General features: G+C 53.7%; 2 protein-coding genes across 2 annotated transcripts in view; one reads left to right on the forward strand and one right to left on the reverse strand.

The window, feature by feature from the left end:
- The window catches only part of LOC140398897 (semaphorin-3F-like), a 558,403-nt gene that overhangs the window by 348,045 nt on the left and 193,035 nt on the right, over positions 1-17,323 (forward strand). The gene's annotated exons all lie outside the window — the stretch shown is intronic.
- tpk2 (thiamin pyrophosphokinase 2) overlaps positions 62-17,323 on the reverse strand; it is a 23,011-nt gene continuing 5,749 nt past the window's right edge. Inside the window, exons 4-8 of the mRNA XM_072487866.1 lie at positions 15,176-15,363; positions 12,872-12,990; positions 11,622-11,754; positions 4,295-4,397; positions 62-301 (exon numbers count right to left, since the gene is read on the reverse strand). Of these exons, the coding sequence (XP_072343967.1) occupies positions 255-301; positions 4,295-4,397; positions 11,622-11,754; positions 12,872-12,990; positions 15,176-15,363 (590 nt within the window). The 3' untranslated portion in view covers positions 62-254. The remainder of the gene's footprint in view (positions 302-4,294; positions 4,398-11,621; positions 11,755-12,871; positions 12,991-15,175; positions 15,364-17,323) is intronic.

Consider the following 17,323-nt stretch of genomic DNA (forward strand, 5'->3'; position numbering starts at 1 on the left):
GCTTGTACCTGGGGGCAGGGGGAGGGAGGTGCTACTTGCGAAGGCCCGGCTCTGTTCTGCTCTCAGCGGTCACCAAGATTCTCGGGGGCAAAGGTTGGATGACGTTTGCCAAATCCCGTCTCTCTCTCTCTCTCACATTCATGATTATTCACACTGAAAAAAAGTTAAGACGAAGCCAGTCCCCATGAGGGCCGGACTGCGACTGCAGGACACCGTGTGGATACGTGTCTCGCTGGGTCACCTCTGCCTTCAGCTCACAGCTCCCTGTGCAGACCCTCAATAAACTGGTGATAACATCGCTCTGTAACACAAAACCACACTGAGTGCTGTATACCGCTTTCAACCATCAATCCAGGGCCGATCAGAGTGGAGAAGCTGGAACCCCTCTGCCTGGACACAGCCTCATGTCACTCTGCCCGGCCACGAAGCAAGATTCAGTAATACGCCAGACTGACACTCCCGATGCCGGAACTGTCAGAGGGTCAGTACTGGGAGTGCCGTACTGTCAGAGGGCAGTACTGAGGGAGTGCTGCACAGTCAGAGGGTCAGTACTGTGGGAATGCCACACTGTCAGAGGTTCAGTACTGAGGGAGCGCCGCACCGTCTGAGGGTCAGTACTGAGGGAATGCCGCACTGTCAGAGGGTCAGTACTGAGGGAGTGCCGCACTGTCGGAGGGTCAGTACTGAGGGAGTGCCGCACTGTCAGAGGGTCAGTGCTGAGGGAGTGCCGCACTGTCAGAGGGTCAGTGCTGAGGAAGTGCCGCACTGCCAGAGGGTCAGTGCTGAGGGAGAGCTGCACTGTCAGAGGGTCAGTACTGAGGGAGTGCTGCACCGTCAGAGGGTCAGTATTGAGGGAGCCCCGCACTGTCAGAGGGTCAGTGCTGAGGGAGTGTCGTGCTGAGGGAGTGTCGCACTGTCAGAGGGTCAGTACTGAGGGAGCGCCGCACTGTCAGAGGGTCTGTACTGAGGGAGCGCCGCACTATCACAGGGTCAGTACTGAGGGAATGCCGCACTGTCAGAGGGTCAGGACTGAGGGAGTGCTGCACTGTCAGAGGGTCAGTACTGAGGGAGCGCCGCACTGTCAGAGGGTCTGTACTGAGGGAGCGCCGCACTATCACAGGGTCAGTACTGAGGGAATGCCGCACTGTCAGAGGGTCAGTACTGAGGGAGTGCCGCACTGTCAGAGGGTCAGTGCTGAGGGAGTGCCGCACTGTCAGAGGGTCAGTGCTGAGGAAGTGCCGCACTGCCAGAGGGTCAGTGCTGAGGGAGAGCTGCACTGTCAGAGGGTCAGTACTGAGGGAGTGCTGCACCGTCAGAGGGTCAGTATTGAGGGAGCCCCGCACTGTCAGAGGGTCAGTGCTGAGGGAGTGTCGTGCTGAGGGAGTGTCGCACTGTCAGAGGGTCAGTACTGAGGGAGCGCCGCACTGTCAGAGGGTCTGTACTGAGGGAGCGCCGCACTATCACAGGGTCAGTACTGAGGGAATGCCGCACTGTCAGAGGGTCAGGACTGAGGGAGTGCTGCACTGTCAGAGGGTCAGTACTGAGGGAGCGCCGCACTGTCAGAGGGTCTGTACTGAGGGAGCGCCGCACTATCACAGGGTCAGTACTGAGGGAATGCCGCACTGTCAGAGGGTCAGGACTGAGGGAGTGCTGCACTGTCAGAGGGTCAGTGCTGAGGGAATGCCGCACTGTCAGAGGGTCAGTACTGAGGGAGTGCTGCACTGTCAGAGGGTCAGTGCTGAGGGAGCGCTGCACTGTCAGAGGGTCAGTACTGAGGGAGTGCCGCACGGTCAGAGGTTCAGTACTGAGGGAGTGTCGTGCTGAGGGAGTGCCGCACTGTCAGAGGGTCAGTGCTGAGGGAGTGCCGCACTGTCAGAGGGTCAGTGCTGAGGGAGTGCCGCACTGTCAGAGGGTCAGTACTGAGGGAGCGCCGCACTGTCAGAGGGTCAGTACTGAGGGAGTGCTGCACTGTCAGAGGGTCAGTGCTGAGGGAGCGCTGCACTGTCAGAGGGTCAGTACTGAGGGAGTGCTGCACTGTCAGAGGGTCAGTACTGAGGGAGTGCTGCACTGTCAGAGGGTCAGTGCTGAGGGAGCGCTGCACTGTCAGAGGGTCAGTACTGAGGGAGTGCTGCACTGTCAGAGGGTCTACTGAGGGAATGCCGCACTGTCAGAGGGTCAGTACTGAGGGAGTGCTGCACTGTCAGAGGCTCAGTGCTGAGGGAGCGCTGCACTGTCAGAGGGTCAGTACTGAGGGAGTGCTGCACCGTCTGAGGGTCAGTACTGAGGGAGTGCCGCACTGTCAGAGGTTCAGTACTGAGGGAGCGCCTCGCTGTCAGAGGGTCAGTGCTGAGGGAGTGCCGCACTGTCAGAGGGTCAGTACTGAGGGAGCGCTGCATTGTCAGAGGGTCAGTACTGAGGGAGCGCCGCACTGTCAGAGGGTCAGTGCTGAGGGAGCGCCGCACTGTCAGAGGGTCAGTGCTGAGGGAGCGCCGCACTCGCAGAGGGTCAGTGCTGAGGGAGCGCCGCACTCGCAGAGGGTCAGTGCTGAGGGAGTGCCGCACTCGCAGAGGGTCAGTGCTGAGGGAGTGCCGCACTGTCAGAGGGTCAGTGCTGAGGGAGCGCCGCTCTGTCAGAGGGTCAGTGCTGAGGGAGCGCCGCTCTGTCAGAGGGTCAGTGCTGAGGGAGTGCCGCACTGTCAGAGGGTCAGTGCTGAGGGAGTGCCGCACTGTCAGAGGGTCAGTACTGAGGGAGTGCTGCACTGTCGGAGGGTCAGTACTGAGGGAGTGCCGCACTGTCAGAGGGTCAGTACTGAGGGAGCGCCGCACTGTCAGAGGGTCAGTACTGAGGGAGTGCCGCGCTGTCAGAGGGTCAGTACTGAGGGAGTGCCGCACTGTCAGAGGGTCCGTACTGAGGGAGTGCCGCACTGTCAGAGGGTCAGTACTGAGGGAGTGCTGCACTGGCAGAGGATCAGTACTGAGGGAGCGCCGCACTGTCAGAGGGTCAGTACTGAGGGAGTGCTGCACTGTCAGAGGGTCAGTACTGAGGGAGAGCTGCACTGTCAGAGGGTCAGTACTGAGGGAGAGCTGCACTGTCAGAGGGTCAGTACTGAGGGAGTGCCGCACTGTCAGAGGGTCAGTACTGAGGGAGTGCTGCACTGTCAGAGGGTCAGTACTGAGGGAGAGCTGCACTGTCAGAGGGTCAGTACTGAGGGAGTGCCGCACTGTCAGAGGGTCAGTACTGAGGGAGAGCCGCACTGTCAGAGGGTCAGTACTGAGGGAGTGCCGCACTGTCAGAGGGTCAGTACTGAGGGAGAGCTGCACTGTCAGAGGGTCAGTACTGAGGGAGCGCGGCACTGTCAGAGGGTCAGTACTGAGGGAGAGCCGCACTGTCAGAGGGTCAGTACTGAGGGAGTGCCGCACTGTCAGAGGGTCAGTACTGAGGGAGAGCCGCACTGTCAGAGGGTCAGTACTGAGGGAGTGCCGCACTGTCAGAGGGTCAGTACTGAGGGAGAGCTGCACTGTCAGAGGGTCAGTACTGAGGGAGTGCCGCACTGTCAGAGGGTCAGTACTGAGGGAGAGCTGCACTGTCAGAGGGTCAGTACTGAGGGAGTGCCGCACTGTCAGAGGGTCAGTACTGAGGGAGTGCCGCACTGTCAGAGGGTCAGTACTGAGGGAGTGCCGCACTGTCAGAGGGTCAGTACTGAGGGAGTGCCGCATTGTCAGAGGGTCAGTACTGAGGGAGTGCCGCACTGTGAGAGGGTCAGTACTGAGGGAGTGCCGCACTGTCAGAGGGTCAGTACTGAGGGAGTGCCGCACTGTCAGAGGGTCAGTACTGAGGGAGTGCTGCACTGTGAGAGGGTCAGTACTGAGGGAGTGCAGCACTGTCAGAGGGTCAGTACTGAGGGAGAGCCGCACTGTCAGAGGGTCAGTACTGAGGGAGTGCCGCACTGTCAGAGGGTCAGTACTGAGGGAGTGCCGCACTGTCAGAGGGTCAGTACTGAGGGAGAGCTGCACTGTCAGAGGGTCAGTACTGAGTGACCATCACCAAAAACATGATCTGGGTCATTATCAAATTGCTGTTTGAGGGAACTTGCTGTGGGCCAACTGGTTGCCGCGGCTCCCACGTTACAACGGTGAGCGCCCTATATTGGCTTTGAGGGGCTTTGGGATGTCCTTTGGGAGCGCCCAGGCAAGACCGTATCCCCTTCACAGAGTCAATAAACACGGCAGCTCCGAGCGTGGAATGTGCCTGTGTTCCTCGGCATTCCCCTCACCCCTCCCGTGATCATCCTCACCATTATCCGCGTGTAGTATTCCCCGTCTGATGAGGAAGTCCAGCACAACCATTGCACAGTTCGGTTTGAATTCGGAGTCGGATCCAGAGATCGCCTCTTTCACCTGTTGTTGATAAGCAAATGGAAATTTAACTTATTAAACCACCATTCGACCCCTCTACTCTATGCTGGCGTTGCTCCCCCACCCCCCTCATCATCTCCCCTATCCTCCATTTCCTGCTATCCCTGTCCCCTCCCATCTTTACCAAGCTTCCACCCCCACTTCCCCTCAAACATTGAGACAATGCACCTCAACCACTCCCCGTGGGAGCGAGTCCCATATTCTCCCCACTCCCTGAGAGCCAGTCCCACATTCTCCCGATTCCCCCTGGGAGCGAGTCCCACATTCCCCCCACTCCCTGTGGGAGCGAGTCCCACATTCTCCCCACTCCCTGTGGGAGCGAGTCCCACATTATCCCCACTCCCTGTGGGAGCGAGTCGCACATTCTCCCCACTCCCCGTGGGAGCGAGTCCCACATTCTTCCCACTCCCCGTAGGAGCGAGTCCCACATTCTCCCCACTCCCTCTGGGAGCGAGTCGCACATTCTCCCCACTCCCTGTGGGAGTGAGTCCCACATTCTCCCCACTCCCGTGGGAGCGAATCCCACATTCTCCCCACTCCCCGTGGGAGGGGGTCCCACATTCTCCCCACTCTCCGTGGGAGTGAGTCCCACATTCTCGCCACTCCCAGTGGGAGCGAGTCCCACATTCTCCCCACTCCCTGTGGGAGCGAGTCGCACATTCTCCCCACTCCCCGTGGGAGCGAGTCCCACATTCTCCCCACTCCCTGTGGGAGCGAGTCCCACATTCTCCCCACTCCCTGTGGGAGCGAGTCCCACATTCTCCCCACTCCCTGTGGGAGTGAGTCCCACATTCTCCCCACTCCCCGTGAGAGCGAGTCCCACATTCTCCCCACTCCCTGTGGGAGCGAGTCCCACATTCTCCCCACTCCCTGTGGGAGCGAGTCCCACATTCTCCCCACTCCCTGTGGGAGCGAGTCCCACATTCTCCCCACTCCCCGTGAGAGCGAGTCCCACATTCTCCCCACTCCCCGTGAGAGCGAGTCCCACATTCTCCCCACTCCCCGTGAGAGCGAGTCCCACATTCTCCCCACTCCCTGTGGGAGCGAATTCCACATTCTCCCCACTCCCTGTGGGACTGAGTCCCACATTCTCCCCACTCCCTGTGGGAGCGAGTCCCACATTCTCCCCACTCCCTGTGGGAGCGAGTCCCACATTCTCCCCACTCCCTGTGGGAGTGAGTCCCACATTCTCCCCAATCCCCGTGGGAGCGAGTCCCACATTCTCCCCACTCCCTGTGGGAGTGAGTCCCACATTCTCCCCACTCTCTGGGTAAAGATGTTTCTCCTGAATTCCCCCCGATTGGGTTGATTAGTCTCGGTCTTGTATTGACGCCCCCCCGGGTTCTGGTCTCTCCCCCCCCCTCCCCCGACACAAGTGGAAACATCTTCTCTACGTCGACCCTGTCGAAACACCCTTCATCATTTTACACACCTCGATCAGGTCACCCCCTCAGCTTCTCGTTTCTCAAGAAAAGATCCCCCTCCCCCCGGTCTGTTCAATCTCTCCTGAGATTTAGAATCTCTCAGTTCTGGGATCTTCCTTCTGCCTCGTCCAGTGTTTCTATATCCTTCGATAATACAGAGACTGGAACTGTGCGCAGTGCTCCCAGTGTGGGTCTAACCAAGGGATATGGAGACTGGAACTGTGCACAGTGCTCCCAGTGTGGGTCTAACCAAGGGATATGGAGACTGGAACTGTGCACAGTGCTGCCAGTGTGGGTCTAACCGAGGGATATGGAGACTGGAACTGTGCACAGTGCTCCCAGTGTGGGCCTAACCAAGGGATATGGAGACTGGAACTGTGCACAGTGCTCCACATGTGGGTCTAACCAAGGGATATGGAGACTGGAACTGTGCACAGTGCTTCCAGTGTGGGTCTAACCAAGGGATATGGAGACTGAACTGTGCACAGTGCTCCCAGTGTGGGTATAACCAAGGGATATGGAGACCGGAACTGTGCACAGTGCTCCCAGTGTGGGTGTAACCGAGGGATATGGAGACTGGAACTGTGCACAGTGCTCCCAGTGTGGGTCTAACTAAGGGATATGGAGACTGGAACTGTGCACAGTGCTCCCAGTGTGGGTCTAACCGAGGGATATGGAGACTGGAACTGTGCACAGTGCTCCCAGTGTGGGTCTAACTAAGGGATATGGAGACTGGAACTGTGCACAGTGCTCCCAGTGTGGGTCTAACTAAGGGATATGGAGACTGGAACTGTGCACAGTGCTCCCAGTGTGGGTCTAACCAAGGGATATGGAGACTGGAACTGTGCACAGTGCTCCCAGTGTGGGTCTAACCAAGGGATATGGAGACTGGAACTGTGCACTGTGCTCCCAGTGTGGGTCTAACTAAGGGATATGGAGACTGGAACTGTGCACAGTGCTCCCAGTGTGGGTCTAACTAAGGGATATGGAGACTGGAACTGTGCACAGTGCTCCCAGTGTAGGTGTAACCAAGGGATATGGAGACTGGAACTGTGCACAGTGCTCCCAGTTTGGGTCTAACCAAGAGATATGGAGACTGGAACTCTGCACAGTGCTCCCAATGTGGGTCTAACCGAGGGATATGGAGACTGGAACTGTGCACAGAGCTCCCAGTGTGGGTCTAACTAAGGGATATGGAGACTGGAACTGTGCACAGTGCTCCCAGTGTGGGTCTAACCGAGGGATATGGAATCTGGAACTGTGCACAGTGCTCCCAGTGTGGGTCTAACTAAGGGATATGGAGACTGGAACTGTGCACAGTGCTCCCAGTGTGGGTCTAACCAAGGGATATGGAGACTGGAACTGTGCACAGTGCTCCCAGTGTGGGTCTAACCAAGGGATATGGAGACTGGAACTGTGCTCCCAGTGTGGGTCTAACCAAGGGATATGGAGACTGGAACTGTGCACTGTGCTCCCAGTGTGGGTCTAACTAAGGGATATGGAGACTGGAACTGTGCACAGTGCTCCCAGTGTGGGTCTAACTAAGGGATATGGAGACTGGAACTGTGCACAGTGCTCCCAGTGTGGGTGTAACCAAGCGATATGGAGACTGGAACTGTGCACAGTGCTCCCAGTTTGGGTCTAACCAAGAGATATGGAGACTGGAACTGTGCACAGTGCTCCCAGTGTGGGTCTAACCGAGGGATATGGAGACTGGAACTGTGCACAGTGCTCCCAGTGTGGGTGTAACCGAGGGATATGGAGACTGGAACTGTGCACAGTGCTCCCAGTGTGGGTGTAACCGAGGGATATGGAGACTGGAACTGTGCACTGTGCTCCCAGTGTGGGTGTAACCAAGGGATATGGAGACTGGAACTGTGCACAGTGCTCCCAGTGTGGGTGTAACCAAGGCATATGGAGACTGGAACTGTGCACAGTGCTCCCAGTGTGGGTGTAACCAAGGGATATGGAGACTGGAACTGTGCACAGTGCTCCCAGTGTGGGCGTAACCAAGGGATATGGAGACTGGAACTGTGCACAGTGCTCCCAGTGTGGGTCTAACCAAGGGATATGGAGACTGGAACTGTGCACAGTGCTCCCAGTGTGGGTGTAACCAAGGGATATTGAGACCGGAACTGTGCACAGTGCTCCCAGTGTGGGTATAACCAAGGGATATGGAGACTGGAACTGTGCACAGTGCTCCCAGTGTGTGTGTAACCGAGGGATATGGAGACCGGAACTGTGCACAGTGCTCCCAGTGTGGGTCTAACCAAGGGATATGGAGACTGGAACTGTGCACAGTGCTCCCAGTGTGGGTCTAACCAAGGGATATGGAGACTGGAACTGTGCACTGTGCTCCCAGTGTGGGTCTAACTAAGGGATATGGAGACTGGAACTGTGCACAGTGCTCCCAGTGTGTGTCTAACTAAGGGATATGGAGACTGGAACTGTGCACAGTGCTCCCAGTGTGGGTGTAACCAAGGGATATGGAGACTGGAACTGTGCACAGTGCTCCCAGTTTGGGTCTAACCAAGAGATATGGAGACTGGAACTCTGCACAGTGCTCCCAATGTGGGTCTAACCGAGGGATATGGAGACTGGAACTGTGCACAGTGCTCCCAGTGTGGGTCTAACTAAGGGATATGGAGACTGGAACTGTGCACAGTGCTCCCAGTGTGGGTCTAACCGAGGGATATGGAATCTGGAACTGTGCACAGTGCTCCCAGTGTGGGTCTAACTAAGGGATATGGAGACTGGAACTGTGCACAGTGCTCCCAGTGTGGGTCTAACCAAGGGATATGGAGACTGGAACTGTGCACAGTGCTCCCAGTGTGGGTCTAACCAAGGGATATGGAGACTGGAACTGTGCACTGTGCTCCCAGTGTGGGTCTAACCAAGGGATATGGAGACTGGAACTGTGCACTGTGCTCCCAGTGTGGGTCTAACTAAGGGATATGGAGACTGGAACTGTGCACAGTGCTCCCAGTGTGGGTCTAACTAAGGGATATGGAGACTGGAACTGTGCACAGTGCTCCCAGTGTGGGTGTAACCAAGCGATATGGAGACTGGAACTGTGCACAGTGCTCCCAGTTTGGGTCTAACCAAGAGATATGGAGACTGGAACTGTGCACAGTGCTCTCAGTGTGGGTCTAACCGAGGGATATGGAGACTGGAACTGTGCACAGTGCTCCCAGTGTGGGTGTAACCGAGGGATATGGAGACTGGAACTGTGCACAGTGCTCCCAGTGTGGGTGTAACCAAGGGATATGGAGACTGGAACTGTGCACTGTGCTCCCAGTGTGGGTGTAACCAAGGGATATGGAGACTGGAACTGTGCACAGTGCTCCCAGTGTGGGTGTAACCAAGCGATATGGAGACTGGAACTGTGCACAGTGCTCCCAGTTTGGGTCTAACCAAGAGATATGGAGACTGGAACTGTGCACAGTGCTCCCAGTGTGGGTCTAACCGAGGGATATGGAGACTGGAACTGTGCACAGTGCTCCCAGTGTGGGTGTAACCGAGGGATATGGAGACTGGAACTGTGCACAGTGCTCCCAGTGTGGGTGTAACCAAGGGATATGGAGACTGGAACTGTGCACTGTGCTCCCAGTGTGGGTGTAACCAAGGGATATGGAGACTGGAACTGTGCACAGTGCTCCCAGTGTGTGTGTAACCAAGGGATATGGAGACTGGAACTGTGCACAGTGCTCCCAGTGTGGGTGTAACCAAGGGATATGGAGACTGGAACTGTGCACAGTGCTCCCAGTGTGGGCGTAACCAAGGGATATGGAGACTGGAACTGTGCACAGTGCTCCCAGTGTGGGTCTAACCAAGGGATATGGAGACTGGAACTGTGCACAGTGCTCCCAGTGTGGGTGTAACCAAGGGATATTGAGACTGGAACTGTGCACAGTGCTCCCAGTGTGGGTATAACCAAGGGATATGGAGACTGGAACTGTGCACAGTGCTCCCAGTGTGGGTGTAACCAAGGGATATTGAGACCGGAACTGTGCACAGTGCTCCCAGTGTGGGTGTAACCGAGGGATATGGAGACTGGAACTGTGCACAGTGCTCCCAGTGTGGGTCTAACCGAGCGATATGGAGACTGGAACTGTGCACAGTGCTCCCTGTGTGGGTCTAACCAAGGGATATGGAGACTGGAACTGTGCACAGTGCTCCCAGTGTGGGTCTAACCGAGGGATATGGAGACTGGAACTGTGCACAGTGCTCCCAGTGTGGGTATAACCAAGGGATATGGAGACTGGAACTGTGCACGGTGCTCCCAGTGTGGGTCTAACCGAGGGATATGGAGACTGGAACTGTGCACAGTGCTCCCAGTGTGGGCGTAACCAAGGGAGATGGAGACTGGAACTGTGCACAGTGCTCCCAGTGTGGGTCTAACCAAGGGATATGAAGACTGGAACTGTGCACAGTGCTCCCAGTGTGGGTGTTGCCAAGGGATATGGAGACTGGAACTGTGCACAGTGCTCCCAGTGTGGGTCTAACCAAGGGATATGGAGACTGGAACTGTGCACAGTGCACCCAGTGTGGGTCTAACCAAGGGATATGGAGACTGGAACTGTGCACAGTGCTCCCAGTGCGGGTATAGAGGGAAGAGGTCTTGCTGCAATTGTTACAGAGCCTCGGTCAGCCCCCCGCCCCCGGGGTGCAATTTGCCGTTTCGATCCCATTATCCAGAGATAGGGGTCACTGGTGACAGAGGAAGGACAGCGATGGTTCACCAGACAGAATCCTGGGGGTAAGAGAAAATGCTGGAAAATCTCAGCAAGTCTGGCAGCATCTGTAGGGAGAGAAGAGCTAACGTTTCGAGTCCGATGACTCTTTTATCAAAGCTAACAGAGAAAGTGGGAAATATACTGTGGAGTGAGAGTGAAAGATGAGATCCTGTAAACATTTCCCACTTTCTGTGTCTGTTCGCTTTGAGCTGGGGGAGGGGGGGGGGGCATTATCGAGGACCAAGTGTCGCAACTTCAATAAGGGGCACCATATAGGACCGAGATGAGGAGTTTATTCACTGGGAGGGCAGTGATATTTCTGGCCCAGGGAGGGGTGGGCCGTTGAGGCTCAGTCACTGAGCCCGTCCCAGGCCGAAATCGACACATTTCCCAATATCGAAAATATCCGAAGGCATGGGGATTGTGGGAGGAAAATGGCGGAGACGTAGGTGATCACACATGATCGATTCGAGGTGCTGAATGGCTGGGGGGGGCACCAGGCTCAAGGGGCCGAACGGCCTGGTCTGGGAGACACAGCATTTATACAGTTGGGTCCAGTTCAGTTTCTGATCAATGGTAACTCCTAGGATGTTGATAGTGGGGGATTCAGCGATGGTAATGTCATTGAATGTCAAGGGGGCGATGGTTAGATCCTCTCTTGTAGGAGATGGGCATCGCCTGGGGCTTGTGTGGGGTGAATGTAACTTGTCCCAAGCCTGGATATTGTCCAGGTCTTGCTGCATTTGGACAGGGACTGCTTCAGTGTCTGAGGAGTCGTGAATGGTGATGAACATTGTGCAGTCATCCGCAAACATCGCCTCCTTGTGTTGGGATTGGGGCACAGTTGCGTCTTCAACAAGACGAGGGAGAAGCTGCTGGATTGGAAGGCTTTGCGAGTCGCAACTCACCAGCAGAGGGTGAGTCAGGAACGTGCGGGCGAGCTCTCCAGACGGGGAATGCGATGGAGAAGGGGAGGCTGGTTCACTGGGTGACAACGCTCGGGGGCGGGAGATGACGGAGATTCACCCATTCCCGCTGCCACTCACCTTCTCCAACGGCCAAAGATAGAATTCCTGTACCTCCCCGTCACCCACCTCCGGCACGAACTCAGCTGGAAGTTCCAGGTCGTAAATGAATTGACACTCCGGGAACACGCCCCACTCGTCCTCATAGGTGTAACTGTGTTCCGAGGAAAAAGATTGCCCGTCAGTCTAGGAGGAGGTGAACGCAACGTGCTGAGGGAAGCAACTCGAAGGGAGACGGGGTAGGCTAGCGGTCGCACACTGGGTTTACCCTGGGTCAGACTCCAGAGGCGCGAGAGGGGCTGAATGGGCCTCCTCCTGTTCCTGTGTAATAGGCTGGAGAGGGGCTGAATGGGCCTCCTCCTGTTCCTGTGTACCAGGCTGGAGAGGGGCTGAATGGGCCTCCTCCTGCTCCTGTGTACCAGGCTGGAGAGGGGCTGAATGGGCCTCCTCCTGTTCCTGTGTAACAGGCTGGAGAGGGGCTGAATGGGCCTCCTCCTGTTCCTGTGTAACAGGCTGGCGACGGGCTGAATGGGCCTCCTCCTGTTCCTGTGTAACAGGCTGGAGAGGGGCTGAATGGGCCTCCTTTTCCTGTGTAACAGGCTGGAGAGGGGCTGAATGGCCTCCTCCTGTTCCTGTGTAACAGGCTGGAGGGGCTGAATGGGCTCCTCCTGTTCCTGTGTAACAGGCTGGAGAGGGGCTGAATGGGCCTCCTGTTCCTGTGTAACAGGCTGGAGAGGGGCTGAATGGGCTCCTCCTGTTCCTGTGTAACAGGCTGGAGAGGGGCTGAATGGGCCTCCTCCTGTTCCTGTGTAACAGGCTGGAGGGGCTGAATGGGCTCCTCCTGTTCCAGTGTAACAGGCTGGAGAGGGGCTGAATGGGCCTCCTCCTGTTCCTGTGTAACAGGCTGGAGAGGGGCTGAATGGCCTCCTCCTGTTCCTGTGTAACAGGCTGGAGAGGGGCTGAATGGGCCTCCTCCTGTTCCTGTGTAACAGGCTGGAGTGGCGCTGAATGGGCCTCCTCCTGTTCCTGTGTAACAGGCTGGAGAGGGGCTGAATGGGCCTCCTCCTGTTCCTGTGTAACAGGCTGGAGAGGGGATGAATGGGCCTCCACCTGTTCCTGTGTAACAGGCTGGAGAGGGGATGAATGGGCCTCCTCCTGTTCCTGTGTAACAGGCTGGAGAGGGGATGAATGGGCCTCCTCCTGTTCCCTGGACGGCCCTCCACGAGGCTTTCGGAACTGGATTTGAGGCGTTTGTTTTCCCCGGACATTACCTGATTGTGCCGGCAGGTTTGGCTGTCGTTGCAATGGATTTGGGAATGCAGGCTTCTTCCTCGCATTCTTTGATAAGGGTCTCCTTCACACCCAGACCAGCAGAGAGGCCACCAGCAACCTGAGGCAAAAACAGCGTCCCCAGAGGATTTAATCAGTATTACAGAAACCAGCTCCCCCAGAGGATTCAATCAGTATTAGAGAAAACAGCGCCCCAGAGGATTCAATCAGTATTAGAGAAAACAGCTCCCCCAGAGGATTTAATCAGTATTAGAGAAAACAGCGCCCCAGAGGATTCAATCAGTATTAGAGAAAACAGCTCCCCCAGAGGATTTAATCAGTATTAGAGAAAACAGCGCCCCAGAGGATTTAATCAGTATTAGAGAAAACAGCGCCCCAGAGGATTTAATCAGTATTACAGAGAAAACAGCTCCCCCAGAGGATTTAATCAGTATTAGAGAAAACAGCACCCCCAGAGGATTTAATCAGTATTAGAGAAAACAGCGTCCCGAGAGGATTTAATCAGTCTTTCAGGGAAAACAGCTCCCCCAGAGGATTTAATCAGTATTAGAGAAAACAGCACCCCCAGAGGATTTAATCAGTATTAGAGAAAACAGCGCCCCAGAGGATTTAATCAGTATTAGAGAAAACAGCACCCCCAGAGGATTTAATCAGTATTAGAGAAAACAGCGCCCCAGAGGATTTAATCAGTATTACAGAGAAAACAGCTCCCCCAGCGGATTTAATCAGTATTAGAGAAAACAGCACCCCCAGAGGATTTAATCAGTATTAGAGAAAACAGCGTCCCGAGAGGATTTAATCAGTATTAGAGAAAACAGCACCCCCAGAGGATTTAATCAGTCTTTCAGGGAAAACAGTGTCCCCAGAAGATTTAATCAGCATTACAGAGAAAACAGCGCCCCCAGAGGATTTAATCATTAGTACAGAGAAAACAGTGGCCCCCAGAGGATTTAATCAGTATTACAGAAAAAACAGCGCCCCCAGGGGATTTAATGTATTACAGAGAAAACAGCACCCCCAGAGGATTTAATCAGCATTACAGAGAAAACAGCGCCCCCAGAGGATTTAATCAGTATTAGAGAAAACAGCGTCCCAAGAGGATTTAATCAGTCTTTCAGGGAAAAGTGTCCCCAGAGGATTTAATCAGTATTACAGAGAAAACAGCGCCCCCAGAGGATTTAATCAGTATTACAGAGAAAACAGTGCCCCCCCAGAGGATTTAATCAGTATTACAGAAAAAACAGCGCCCCCAGGGGATTTAATGTATTAGAGAAAACAGCACCCCCAGAGGATTTAATCAGCATTACAGAGAAAACAGCGCTCCCAGAGGATTTGATCAGTATTACAGACAAATCAGCTCCCCCAGAGGATTTGATCAGTATTACAGACAAAACAGCTCCCCCAGAGGATTTAATCAGTATTACAGACAAAACAGCTCCCCCAGAGGATTTAATCAGTATTACAGAGAAAACAGCGCCCCCAGAGGATTTAATCAGTATTAGAGAAAACAGCGTCCCCAGAGGATTTAATCAGTATTACAGAGAAAACAGCGCCCCCAGAGGATTTAATCAGTATTAGAGAAAACAGCGTCCCGAGAGGATTTAATCAGTCTTTCAGGGAAAACAGTGTCCCCAGAGGATTTAATCAGTATTACAGAGAAAACAGCGCCCCAGAGGATTTAATCAGTATTACAGAGAAAACAGTGCCCCCCCAGAGGATTTAATCAGTATTACAGAAAAAACAGCGCCCCCAGGGGATTTAATGTATTCGAGAAAACAGCACCCCCAGAGGATTTAATCAGCATTACAGATAAAACAGCGCTCCCAGAGGATTTGATCAGTATTACAGACAAATCAGCTCCCCCAGAGGATTTAATCAGTATTAGAGAAAACAGCGTCCCGAGAGGATTTAATCAGTCTTTCAGGGAAAACAGTGTCCCCAGAAGATTTAATCAGTATTACAGAGGAAAACAGCCCCCCCCAGTGGATTTAATCAGTATTACAGAAAAAACAGCGCCCCCAGGGGATTTAATGTATTAGAGAAAACAGCGCTCCCAGAGGATTTGATCAGTATTACAGACAAATCAGCTCCCCCAGAGGATTTAATCAGTATTACAGACAAAACAGCGCCCCCAGAGGATTTAATCAGTATTACAGAGAAAACAGCGCCCCCAGAGGATTTAATCAGGATTTCAAAGGAAACAGAGGTGGGTGCTCAAGGCAGCCCTCACTCCTGTCTGATGTGGGGGAGGCGTGGGCAGGGAGGGAGAGGGGTTGGCGAATTACCAAGTTGTCCAGTCTGCCGGGGTAGGTCTCCTTGCTTTCTGTCCGCCTTCCGACCCACATCGACATCTCCCCGTGTCCGTGACGGACAAAACCGTTGACGTGAACACCATAGCTCTTCACCCCAAACAAACCTGGCAGGGTCACAGCGATGTTGGGAGGGGGGAGGAAGAGAGAATCAAATGAGAACTCTTAATGACCCTCCCGCTGAGAGCGCCCGGATACAAGGCTCTCCCGATGACTGCCTCCCTGGGTCCTGCCTGCACGTAGAGATAGGGCTGGCTATTCGACTTGTGAATATTACGATCCTGGACCAGACTCCAACAAGAATTAGGGAAATGGACAGAATATTTTACTTTAACTTTGTAGGACTATGAGGAAAGGATGCCTCGCTCCAGGAGTGATTCCTCGAAGAAATAGGGATATGGATTCATCCTGATCTTGGGTAGGGTGCTTTTTCCAAGGGCCGGTGCAGACTCGATGGGCCGAATGGCCTCATTCTGCACTGTAAATTCTATGATAATCTATGATATTTCAATTTTTGTCCATGTTCAAAAATTCACCTATGCCTTTAAGATGGACTTCACCTTTAACTCCAGCAGGATGTGCTATTTGGTCTGATATCAGTGCTGATACATCTTGATGGACTTGGCTGGCGGCCAATGAGCTGTTTTAACATTGCCGGGTCTTAACTGATGGTTATTGGGCCTGATCACTCTGGACTGTTCATTCCTCTGTGAGACTCTTTCCACCTTTAGTTTGGTTTTGAACTCTGAGCTGAACGAGGCACTTTTGAGCTTTCCTCTCCCTGACAGGGTAAATCCTCTCTCGGATACACGGCTGGAGACTGTTTTGTGAAGGACATTCTGGTGAGTCTGAAAACCCAAGTAAGAATAAAACGCAGGCTGAGAACTGGGTGTGAGGGGAGTCAAAAAAAAAAAATCCAGTCAAACCACCGGCTGAAAGCAGGGTTAGCAGTTCAAAATAAAAACCTTTTAAAAATCTCAGCTGGGAAATGGTATTCTTATCCCGAAAAGGCTGTTGGTCATTCTGGTGGGAGTTGGTAACAAATAAGAATTACACAGGCCTGTGAGTGAGTGTCCAGCGTGATAAAAATTAAAGTGGCGCCCCAGAGGGATTCTTACAGAGCTGGGAGTTCCGACTGAATGTTTCCACCAAAAGATCCTTGGTGGTTTTAATCACTCCGCATCCTCGGGGAACATGCCTGCTGCTGCAACGGCGTCAGCATCCGGGGCAAGGACATTCATCTTCCATTTCAAATTAATCCCCTTTTTATTTTTAGCCTCCCCCTCCCTCTGCCTGTCTTGTGTGTGTTTGGGTAGAGGGTGTGTTATGTGAGAGTACCCTTTAAGAAATGGGTGTTTAAAGAAATGTACCTTTAAGAAATGGAGCTGCTCATGTAACTGCAGTGATGTCATTGTGGGTGGAGCTGAGCTCTGGTTCTGCTTTTTTACTTTCAGTTTGAGAAAGCTTGGGAGTGTCTGTGAGCTGCGCTGCTGTTGATCTCTGCCATCCAAATACTATCTATGGATCATTTGGGTGAACTCAGAATTGTAAAAAGGTCTCAGTATTGAATATAAATCTAATGTGCTCCTGTTTGAAGGTTTGTTAAGTCTTTTGGATGTTAAAAGGACAGGTTACTTAGTGTTGTATTCTTTGGGGGGTGTATTTGATTTGCTGGTTGCTAAGATGGTCACTGTTTGTTTTAGAAAGGTTAACTTGAGTTCATAGAATAAACATTGTTTTGTTTTAAAAAGGCACGGGTCCATTTTCTGCTGTCCCACACCTGTAGAGTGGGCCGTGTGCTCCCCATACCACAATCTAGTAAAAGTTGTGGGTCAGGTGAACTCCATGATACACTTTGGGATTCTCTAAACTCTGACCCATAACAGGTGGGACTGTAAAATGGGGGAATGGGGGGGGGGGGGGGGGAAAGAGTGGTGGAGTAGTTGGCCATTATTTTATTATAATTATTGCACGTCTTATCTCTCTGTGAAATAAACAATTGTTGTGTTTCACTTCCAAATCTGATGCCTGTAAATCATTGAAGCAGCCAAGGGCCAAATATCTCAAACTTTAAACAAACAATTGGCTAATTCACTTGTGATGGTCTCTGGGGCCAGTGGGGCT

This window comes from Scyliorhinus torazame, chromosome 22 (assembly GCF_047496885.1).
Source record: "Scyliorhinus torazame isolate Kashiwa2021f chromosome 22, sScyTor2.1, whole genome shotgun sequence".
In the NCBI taxonomy this organism is placed as follows: domain Eukaryota; kingdom Metazoa; phylum Chordata; class Chondrichthyes; order Carcharhiniformes; family Scyliorhinidae; genus Scyliorhinus; species Scyliorhinus torazame.